The sequence below is a fragment of the Bombyx mori genome, chromosome 12 (genome assembly GCF_030269925.1).
Source record: "Bombyx mori chromosome 12, ASM3026992v2".
NCBI lineage: Eukaryota > Metazoa > Arthropoda > Insecta > Lepidoptera > Bombycidae > Bombyx > Bombyx mori.
The window spans coordinates 17,053,787-17,065,866 of NC_085118.1; the positions used below are offsets into that span (position 1 = coordinate 17,053,787).

The following is a 12,080-nucleotide window of genomic DNA, read 5'->3' on the forward strand; positions in this document are numbered from 1 at the left end:
TCTGACCCAAACACAGGCTTCCTAAAATTACAAGCAACTCTTTACGTTTGATAAGAGCGATTGTCCTTTCAGAAGTCGTCCCTTCGTCCCTAACCAGTATTGATGGTCTCCCGGAGGACACGAAGCCCTTAATTGTGATTAACTTACAAACTTCCGTGTATGGTCAAGTCTCAAACTTTCTTGATACGTTGTTTGAAGACGTCTCCGTACTTATACAGTTTATAGTACTGACGGAAAACTGAAAATAAATAATTGTTTAAAAAAATTTACAAATTACACTTTTATAGAAAATGCAACAAAAAAAAAATAGAAAACAAATTTTAATAAATTTGAATTAAAAATAGTGTAAGAAAAAATGATTTTATTGTAAAAAAAAGCGTGAGCGCACATCCAGGGATCTTGTTTGGCACGCACCATCCGACTCTGGGATTTACTCTCCATTATGTTTCCTGAGCGCTATGACATGTACTTCTTTAAATCGAGGCTTGCGGAGATTCCTCAGTAGTAGACAGTGGCTCAGCTATGTCTCTGGCAGTGCTGACATCCATTATCGACAGTAACTATTTACTTTCAGATGGGCCATATAGTCGTCTGCCTACGAAGGCAATAAAAAAAACTCACGGCCAACTAGAATTCAGTTATTACCAAATCCCATAAACATCACCAAGTGGACGTCGCCATCCACCTTGAGTTGACTTTGATCTTTCATTGTTCTGTATAACGGCTACCCTACCCTGCAAACTGGCTTCACGCCAGAGAACCGTGTATTATGTAATGTAGTATACTCGAGTGTAGGTCCTGATACAAGCACGCCCCACGCCCTTAACTGCCTTAATTTCCTTGACAAAATCTAATGTCTTTCTTATTTACAATATTGTAGACAAATTATATCTCAATTAATCAAATATTCACCACAGTATATATTCTCCATACACATCTGTACATTGAATAATCAGCTATTTATTGATTACTGCAACTGGACGCAGGTGAATATGGGATGTAGTAGCGAAACTTGATGAGCCCAATATGGACATGGTGCTTCTGATGGATCATTGATAATGTGTTTCTGGGCGCTTGAACTCCCACACTGCAGCTACACCATCCTTCAAATTGAGAAGAAACAAGAAATCCGACGATTTCATTACGCCCTAAGAAAACAAAACTCTAAATTATCACATATCAGCCGCGATATAAAGTTATGTTAGTAACTACTAGCTGACCCGGCAGACTTCGTAGTGCCTCAATCGATAAATAAAAGACCTAAACTTTTGTATAAAATAAACTTAAAACTAACAAAAGGAATCCGTCCGACGGGGGACACATCAAAGGGAAAACAAAATTGTTATTTTTATTTAATTCCGAGCATTTTTATATTGATTTACCTTTTAAACCTTCTCTAGACTTCCACAAATAACTCAAGACCAAAATTAGCCAAATCGGTCCAGCCGTTCTCGAGTTTTAGCGAGACTAACGAACAGCAATTCATTTTTATATATAATATATAGATAGATTATAGATTGCTTACAATAAGAAAATAGTGGTTCATTCGATTAGACTTATAATAAATCAAACTATTATATTTCAAACCTGCAAAATTGGACGTGGACTTTAAAAATGTTAGTGTATCGTTCACCCCTCGTGCGGTATGTGCCGAATCCGCAGAGCACAGTCGCAGATTTAGGAGGATTTTCCGCGTATCACGGAATAGTCTCGTGGTTTTTCGCGCTTGTGTTTTATTTTTTCGGTCAAAGGTTTTTGGCTGAAAGAGGATTTTTTAGGATAAACTATTTAATTTTATGACACCGGCGACCTGTTACTGAATCAGAGAGGGCTCAGTAGGTACGCTATGAACGGGTCTAATTGCAAATACTACCTTTTACAAACAAACAAAGTATTTTCAATGAGATCCACAAATTTTAAATTGTGCGAACTAGTATGTGTTTTTTTTTATTGCTTAAATGGGTGGACGGGCTCACAACCCACCTGGTGTTAAGTGGTTACTGGAGCCCATAGACATCTACAACCTAAATGCGCCACCCACCTTGAGATATAAGTTCTAAGGGTCTCAGTATAGTTACAACGGCTGCCTCACCCTTCAAACCGAAACGCATTACTGCTTCACGGCAGATATAGGCAGGGTGGTGATACCTATCTGCGCGGACTCACAAGAGGTCCTACCACCAGTAAGAGAGAGTTGGCCTTATTCAACATTATGTAGGTACGGCACAGCATCTCTTTTTCCATTCAAGCCTGTCATACGACATGTGTCCATTAACACCTCTCTCTCGCATATCCTTCTTTAGCCCAGTTTGCCCAAGTCTTTTAGGACAACCCTTAGTCTGTTTAATAACAACACGGCAATCAAGAGCAGCACAATGTAACAGCAGCAGCCACATTTAATGGAAAACCCGTATCAGTATAAGCTCAATGAAAAGCCGGAGAGACCATTAGCAGTGTCCGATCCTCCGGTTTTTTTGTTGTCAATACCAAACAAGCCAATGGCCCGTCTAATGGCAAGTTGTGAGCGTCGCCGTGAACACCACCAAGCTTACCGCTAAAGTTCTAAAATCTCTGTCCCGAAACGTAAAATTTATAAGCATGGAGCTCTGAGCCGTCTGAGATGTTGCTTCAATCACAATTTGGCATGCCCAATTGATTTGCGTACCATGTGTAAATAAATATTCTTATATATTGTATAAAAAATTAGTTTCAAATAATGAATCTCTTTTTTTGTATTGTAATCATTGAGTCCCAGAACAAAAGTACAGCTTATTTATTAGGGTAACACGAGGCTCGGGACTCTGGAGCTTTTATGCCCGTTAAAAAGGTTTTTTATATGGCATTATTTTTCGCGGCTTCATTCTAACTACCTTTTGTTTATGTGTACGAAAAGGTATCATAAACAACTTCTGAATTATTTATCTGTGACTTACGTAGGGTATCTACATAAAAGAGAAAATAAAAAATTGTTGATACAAAAATCCCAATCTGTCATCGAAATGTTCATATTACGTACGTAAAGGTTTCTTTGAAAGATTTCCTCTAAACTTTCCTAGAACGTTCATCCGATTGTGATGAAACTTATTGCTATATAGTTTATTTCTTTTTGCACTTTAAGAAATTTTCTACCATTGTAATATCAACGAACAATAAGTTGCACATAGGTAATTTCAATAACCAGATCTATTTAATACAGTCAGGCGCTGGGATTCGGGATGAATAAAACTTTCACCAAAGTACTAATTGAAAATCTATTAAACACTGGTGGTAGGACCTCTTGTGAGTCCGCGCGGGTAGGTACCACCGCCCTGCCTATTTCTGCCGTGAAGCAGTAATGCGTTTCGGTTTGAAGGGTGGGGCAGCCGTTTAACTATACTGAGATCTTAGAACTTATATCTCAAGGTGGGTGGGGTATTTACGTTATAGATGTTGATTGATGTAATTAGAGTTCAATTTGGTTTGCGTACTATCCGTAAAGAAAAACTGTGTGTGGTTGCAACGACATTTATTGTGCGACTGACTTCACTTTTGACAAGTAAAAATATCGTAATTAGCAAAGAGTATAAGGTTAGTAACAACATACCGCCCACCAAAGGACTACTAAGTTCTTTCTAAATCTATTGCACTAATTACAACGTCAAGGTGACTTCAAAACAATATTCTACAAAACGAAACAAAGGTTGCTTAAATACTAGACATCATAATACAATATGCTTAACTTGCGACTTAGTTATAATATTGCTGCAGTGACATTGGTAGAGAATCTTGACAAAATTACAAGATGACCTTTCACCGAGTGGAATCCACCGGCAAACGACATAAATTTGTTATTGATTTTGCCCTTAGGATCCAATATTTTGATCTGAAATAACTTAACATTAACTGAATCCCTCCATGTAGTGTCTTGATATGGGCGTCAGCAACGATCAAGTGTACTAGGGTGTTGTTATTTCCAAGAATAATTGGGTGTTTTCGGTCATCAGGTAAGTTAGTATGTTTAAGGCGACCGCCCACCCTGAGGATATGATTCTCATCCAGGTATGGGTTTAGCGATCGTAATTTACTTTTTCTTCTAACTTGTTTCTTATCTCTGAGCCGATCTATTTCTTCTTTGAATTCTTGTTGTACTAACTTAATGCATGTGATAAGCGCCTCTTCAAATTCTTGTGTAGTTATTTCCTTGCTCGTACTTAAATTACTTTTGTATCTTAAAAATCTTTTACAGTAAATAATAGTTTTTAGTAATTCTGGTAACGTATCAAAATCTTCAAACTGAGCGGTTAAAGGTTTTAATTCTTCTGCATTGTGGTAAGTATTTAATTTTATTGGTTTCATTTCCAATTCTGTTTCTGTTATTCCTGGCTTACTGTATATTATTTCTTTTTTGCATAACCACTTGGGCCCTGTCCACCACAACTCTTTCTGTTTCAAGTCCGCCAGCAGCATGCCTCGCGACCCGATGTCTGCAGGATTCTCTTCCGAAGCTACATGGAACCATCGATGTGTGTTTACATTCTCTACAATTTCTACGACCCGGTTCGCCACGAATGTCTTCCATCTATGAGGATCACCAGATAGCCATGCAAGAACAATTGATGAATCTGTCCATGCATAGATGTTAGAAGTAGGTATACGCATTGCATTTTCTATTTGCTTAAGTAACCTTGCTAATAACAGCGCCCCACATAACTCCAGGCGTGGTAGAGACACGGTACGGAGTGGTGCCACTCTAGTACGGGCAGCTAATAGATTGGTGAATACTGAACCATCTTCCCTCTTCACACGAATGTAAGCTACCGCAGCATAGGCTTTCATGGAAGCATCGCTGAAACCATGAACCTCGATGTTTTCCATCTGTGTGCTTACTGTGTTTAGCCATCTTGGAATACCTATCTCTTTTACATGTTCAAAGTCTTCTCTAATTGTCAGCCAATCGTGTAACAGCGATTGGTTAATCTCGTCATCCCAGCCAATCGGTTCTAGCCATAGCCTTTGTATGAGTATCTTAGCCAAAATTAAGCTAGGGGCGATCCATCCCAGTGGGTCAAAAAGTCTTTGAATATCAGATAGTATGCCTCTCTTTGTAATACTGCTTGACCTTGCTGGTAAGTTAACTTTGTACTGAAACTGATCTGTGCCCAGGTTCCAGATCAAACCTAGGGCTTGTACATTTCCATCCAATTTAAAATCCAACTGTGCTCGAGATGTCCGTTTGTTTGGTTCGATAGATTTCAAAAATTCAGCAGAATTGGATGACCATTTTGATAATACAAATCCACCTTTCTGTAGAATATTATCTACTTCTTGTGCTCTCTTTATGGCTTCAGGAGCACTGCTCTCCCCCGACATTAGATCGTCCATGTAAAAATCTTCTTTAATAATTCGAACAGCCATTGGATGATTTCGACCTTCATCGTCCGCCACCTGGTGAAGCGTTCTTACAGCCAGGTGAGGGGCCGCCGCTGTGCCAAATGTAACACGAAGCATACGATATTCTTTAATCGGGTCTAATTCATTCTCTCTCCACAAAAGGCGTTGATATCGATCGGCGTCTTCTTCATAAAGTAATATTTGCAGGTACATCTTTTGTATATCACTTGCATAGCAAACACGATGTAATCTCGATCTCATAAGTATGTTCCTTAAGTCCTCTTGCAGTTGCGGACCTACAAGCAATTCATCGTTTAGGGAAACGCAGTTAGAGCCCTTCGCTGAAGCATCAAATACTACGCGTGTCTTAGAAGTTTCTCTGTCTGCGTGTATCACGGCGTGATGAGGTAAGTATACTGATTTTCTCTCATTTATTTCATTCTTAGGTATTTCTTCCATGTAGTTAGCTTTTATGTATTCTTGCATGACCTTTGTATAATCTTCTTTCAGTTTAGTTTCTTTCTTAAATCTTCTTTCTAGCTGAAGTAACCTCTTTCTAGCTATTTCTTTCGTATTTCCATCAATCGAAATTGGATTCTTTGTATTAAATGGCAGCCTTACTAGATATCTTCCTTCACTATTTCTCGTATGTGTGCTTTCATATATTGTTTCACATAGCTTTTCTTCCTTTGTTAATATTCTCTTTTTATCATTGTCTATTTCCCAGAGGGATTTCAACATATGATCTATATGGACTTGATGATGAAGGACCAGAAATGATTCATTTTCGCGGTTATTATCGATTTCTCCGAAGAGGATCCACCCCAGGTTGGTTTCTTGGGCACATGGAGAACCTGGAGGGCCCTTAATAAGTGTTGGTTGCACAATCTGTGCATACTCTTTAACACCAAGAAGTAAGTCTATAGAACCTGGTTGGAAGTAGTCTGGATCTGCCAGGTTGAGTCCTTCTAGATGTGGCCAATGTGTGACAGTTACAGCTTTGGAGGGGATCTTCGTGGTCAACTCTTTACTCATAACATATGCTTGTATGTTGATTTCGAAGCTTGGATTCCAGCGGGAGCCAATCTTAAGTTGAACCACGTGATCAACATTAGTCCTAGTAGATCCCACCCCGATGATACTTCCTCTCGCTGATTGCCTGGTAAGTTTGAGCATTTGAGCCGCCTTCTCGCTTAAAAATGAAGCCTGCGAACCTTGGTCTACTAGCGCACGAAGAACAACGGTTTGGTTATGCTCGTTCCTCGCTAAAACCATCGCTGTGGCTAGTAGTGCTGTGCTTTGTTTAGTACTGTGATGTGACGCCACCATGCTATTTATAACCTCTTCTTTCTCTTCTACCCCGTGGTGAGATGCACTCGGTTGATTCCTTTCCTCAGTTTGTGCCGAGTCTTGATGGCGGTGGAGAAGAGTGTGATGCCGTCTTCTACATAGGCGACAGGACATTTGTAACTTACACTGGTAAGCAGAATGCCCAGGCAACAAACAGTTAAAACACAGATTGTTGGTCTTGACATAATCAGCTCTTTCTTTAGGTTGCAGTTTGGTAAAATTCTTACAATGACATAATGTATGTTTTTCTTTACAGAGCACGCAAGTTCTTTCATTTGGCTGTGACGTGGTGGCTGTGGCAGTTACTAAGTGTGAACGTTCTCTTACAGGTTTGTCACGGCTGCTACAAGTCCCTGACACGGACAATACAAGTTCTAAGGTACGGTATCTTGACTGCAGGAAATCCTTAAAATTCTCCCAAGTTGGTAGTTCGTCCTCTAATTTTGAATAAGCTGTCTGCTCCCATTCTTTGTGGGACTCCGGGTCCAACTTCTGTATCACAAGGAATATAATTATAGGATCCCAGGAGGTCGTAGGTATATTTAAATTTTCTAAATTATTCAAACAATCTGTCGTGACGTCTAATAAATTTTTTAATTGATTTGCAGACTGAGAACTAATTTTCTTCTGATTAAATAATTTCTTCAAAACTGAGTTAATTATTAATCTTTTATTTCCATACCTTGACTTCAAAATATTCCATGCTTTTTTATAATTGTTTTCCGTGACTTGAATAGGTTTTAATAATGCTTCTGCCTCGCAGCTGACTGTACTCTTAAGATAATGTAACTTTTGTACGTCACTTAAAGCCGGGTTCTTATCCACTAAGGAGGTAAATAGGTCTTGAAACGTAGGCCAATCTTCATAGTTTCCAGTGAATTTAGGTAATTCGATTCTCGGTAACCGAACAAGGTTTTCGGTATCCGCAATAATCTTAGAAATATTTGGTGAGGACGTTAAAGTACTCGGCGCGGCTGCTTGTGTGAAAGATTGCAAAAGATCTTTTAAATCGGCTAACAAGACGAGATACAAATCTTCGAACACGAAGTAATCTTCATTTTGAAAATATGGTAACTCTTGTCTTTGTTCTTTCGGTGTTATTTTTACCAATTGTAGATGCGTTTGCTTAAATGTAGTCCAATATTCTTCGATACATTTGATTCTTGCTTCTACATAACCTCTTGTCAATCTAGCTTTTGGACATTTCTTCAAATTAATTTGAGTTTTGTTTAAGAGCGCAGCGGTATCTTCTAAAACGTTCAAAAGTTCATCCATATTACCGTCCAACCAGAAAACGGAATAAAATTGTAATATTTATAAATTATGTATAAATTATTTGTCTTTAAATCACTGGAATGTGGTTTACGGCTTACTGGAAAACAATATTTTCACTGACCGGCGTCCATCTTCGATAGCTTGTTTGTTCAAAAAAAATCCGGCTCGAAGGACCAATATGATTGATGTAATTAGAGTTCAATTTGGTTTGCGTACTATCCGTAAAGAAAAACTGTGTGTGGTTGCAACGACATTTATTGTGCGACTGACTTCACTTTTGACAAGTAAAAATATCGTAATTAGCAAAGAGTATAAGGTTAGTAACAACAGATGTCCATGGGCTCCAGTAACCACTTAACACCAGGTGGTCTGTGAGCTCGTCCACACAACAAAGCAAAAAAAAACACTTAGAACACTTTAAGATTCTCGAATTCACTTCTTCTGCTTCGCTTCAGGTGATACGTTCGCTGTTTCGCTTCGAGTAGATCCGATTAACTGCCTTCGCGTCATCTCTGCAGCGCTTTTATAGTCAATACGACATCTCTACAATTATCAAGAACATTCCCCAAGATAAGTCGTTTCGATATGTGTTTCCGCTATTTGATAATAGATGGCGTTACTTCTCGAGTATTCTCGATTTTACATTTTCTTTTGATAATTGTTTCTACTATTCCACGAAAAATGGCGTTACTCTTACCGGCGTAACAATACACAGCACAACATAACTGGATTTCCATAGTTTTATTAAAAAACTGATTTTATCATAGTTCTCGTCATTTATTTTATAAACATTTATCGATTGAAAGTATTTGTAAAGGTCGATAATTGTACTAAGATTACAATTAGGTTTGTATTTGTGGTAAGACAATCTTTTACTCCTATCGATTGGCAATCGATCTAACGAAGCACCTGTTGGTGAGTGAGAGCATATAGAAATCACAGTTACGACAATCGACGTCCTGCCATTAGCTAAAGTATCAAATTGTTTTGAATAACACATGTTCAAACTCCAAGTAATAACTTATTTACAAAACCAACACGAAGACTGTATATGAGTTTATATAGTACATACAAGTACTTCGCACGTATTTACTTAAAAAAATGTTACGAGTACACTGAACGCCTTACATATTAAACCCCAGACATGTCACTAACTCGTGGTATTATAAGTAAGATATCCCGACGACGTACTGACGATTCAGGCAGTGTTTAATACAAAGCTTTTTATCCGTATTTTTGACATGACAACGACTTATAATTCGATGGAGCCGGCTGCACGCACGAAAAACATAACTCATGCGGCGTTACCTCGCTCTGAGGCGTTCCATTTAAGGCTTGAAGTGCAAGTGAGAGCGCGCAACGAACGACAAAGAGGCACAGTCGGCCTCCGCGTTCGGCAGCGTTCGACATCTGTCTCTCTCCTACTTGAGTGAGCGATGCATCAGCGTGGACAGCTGCTATACAATAATACATTTACGTGATTTCGTCAAGTATGAAGTTCAGTGAAAAGTGAATGTGGTGTCAATTGTTTATAGCAACGATAATTGCGATAATTGAAAAATGAAACCATTCCATCAGTATTTTCTTATGACGTTGTCACGTTCAACTATCGTCAGTAAACCGACTTTACAGACAACCGATTTTTAATGCATAAGCCAGTAAAACCTACCCACGAAAAATATAAAATTGCTTAACACTGTATCGCCTCTAGAGTCTATAAAGATATATTAGATACAGTATAAGACTCTATCTCGGTCCCGCTCTATTATTGGCCAGGGTATGCACATGACGCTGTCGGCTATACGACCAATGTGACTACACTTTAACAGTATCGCTGGACCTGATTACTGCGAGTATTTGAAGAATGGATGTTGATTGTTGGCAGAATTTAACAAATGGAATGTTTAAGTTCAAAAAGTGTATCCAAGCTTTAAGCACTCGATAAGTACGTAGCTGTATAAAATAATGTATAATATATATAAAATAATGTATAAAATAATAAGTTTTTTTTTAAGAAGCGAGTTGTAGAGCGTTATCTCTGAAATAAAGTATCTTAGCTAAAAAATGGATAGTACCTATTTATAGTGATATAACCTATATATTTGATTCAATTTAAATATATTTTTTTTGTCTTTTCACTTTACCTCGATAAAAACATACAAATTTCATAATCAATGTTAATTCTTTATCTTTCTACATCTTTGTTACTATGTTCAACCTTCTAAAACATAATTATTCTGATTTCAATTTGTTAGAAGAAATCTCATGTAATACTTAAGTTCGCTCTTTATACACCTTATTAAAATTGTTTTCTTTCTGAACAACTTCTTCTGTATATATTAAAGAATATAAGTAAATAAATATACTCAATAAATTGTTTCACTCGCATGGAACTTTGCTGTCTCTAGTACTTCTCCTTCATTGCACAACATAAGTACATAGTCAACACAATAATAGCAAATGTCATTAAACTTGGTTGATTTGATTACAGATTTTTGAACTTTCTAAAATTTTTACGGTACGGCTTTATGAGTGATGCAACTTTGTAGCTGGTACCGCGTGAAAATGTTTCCAACGTCTTCCACATCAAGTCTCTAAGAACAAATCGTGTAATCAATAATTAAACCGAAATTAGGCTAATTACTTGTGAGTGTAACGCGACCCAGACGAGGAGATATCGCCATTACATCTGTTTCAGTTCAGCGGACGTTTTATAAATTCTTTCTACAATTATAATAAAATGTATGTATGAACGCACAGGGGTTTTGGTGAACTCTCAAATGACAAGGCCGCTATACTTAAAGTACAAAATCATACTCACTACACTATAGAAAGATTCTGAGCAATTACGCAAGAGTGAAAAGTATTTCCCGAGCGCTATGACATGTTCTTCTTCAAACAAAGCCTGTGGAGTCGTCAGCGGTAATCAACGGCATGGCACCGTCCTTACCGTTACTGACATGCATGAGCTACGATAACCACTTAATATTAGGTGAACCCTATATTGGTCTCCCCACAAGAGAAAAAAGCTGGTCCGTAAGCTCGAAGACCCCGCACGTAATTAAACCAAATTGGAAAGAACGACGTTAAAGACGTTAAATGAAATTATTGTATTGTCAGGAAGTACACGCAAGAACACTTGTTGTATATTTTGGACAACTTCGAACAAGATATAACGTTATCCCAGACACTAAGCAAATCATACTCCCTCTACAAAAATCCCCGAGAGGGCCAAGTTTAAACAAGTTCTCACTTTTATTAACATACCTCAACTAATAATAAAGGGAAGATGCTGTTAGAGTTTAAGCTTTGAATACATTAAACTCGGCGAGATTTTCGTATTTAAGGCATTTTTATACATTTTAATCTCGGATTAACAACACCACACATTAGGTAGTGTCTCAGCTGGAACTCTGATGTGACTGATGTCTATGGAGCTATGGTGACTACTTACCAACAGAAGTGCCGCTAGCTTCCCACACATCGTGTTTCTATAGCCAATGGAGATAATGGTGTTATGTTAAAAAAGCCACTGCTGTCACTCCTTGAGAAATACTAAACAATAAATTATATTTTTTCTGGTGTTAGGACCTCTTGTGAGTCCGCACGGGTTGGTACCACACCCTGCCCATTACAGCCGTGAAGCAGGAATTCGTTTCGACTTGAAGGGTGGGGCAGCCTTTGTGACTATACTGAGACCTTAGAACTATATCTCAAGGTGGGTGGCGCATTTACGTTGTAAATGTCTATGGGCTCCAGTAACCACTTAATACCAGGTGGGCTGTGGGCTCGTCTACTCATGTAAGCAATAAAAAAAAGGTCGTTGTCCGAAGCATTATCGTATTGTAATTTTAAAAGATCCAAGTACAGAAATCTAAGATACCCAACAAAGAATTAAAGATTGAAGCGATCGTAATATGTATTTCCAAAGTGTAGGTAATAAACGGTAATAAGTTTGATTTAAGCCGTCCTCTATGCTCCCGAAGAAACTTCAATCAGCGGACAACCCAGGAAAAAGATTAAGAATCTAGCGCTTTGACTCCATGGACTTGATATTTTCCTACGGCTGCGACTATAACTTCCGT

General features: G+C 38.2%; 1 protein-coding gene across 1 annotated transcript in view; it reads right to left on the reverse strand.

Moving 5' to 3' along the window:
* The window catches only part of LOC119629258 (uncharacterized), a 32,274-nt gene extending 20,795 nt beyond the window's left edge, over positions 1 to 11,479 (reverse strand). The window contains exons 1-2 of the mRNA XM_062671611.1: positions 11,450 to 11,479; positions 4,274 to 7,212 (exon numbers count right to left, since the gene is read on the reverse strand). Of these exons, the coding sequence (XP_062527595.1) occupies positions 4,274 to 7,212; positions 11,450 to 11,479 (2,969 nt within the window). The remainder of the gene's footprint in view (positions 1 to 4,273; positions 7,213 to 11,449) is intronic.
* Positions 11,480 to 12,080: the final 601 nt, after the last annotated feature.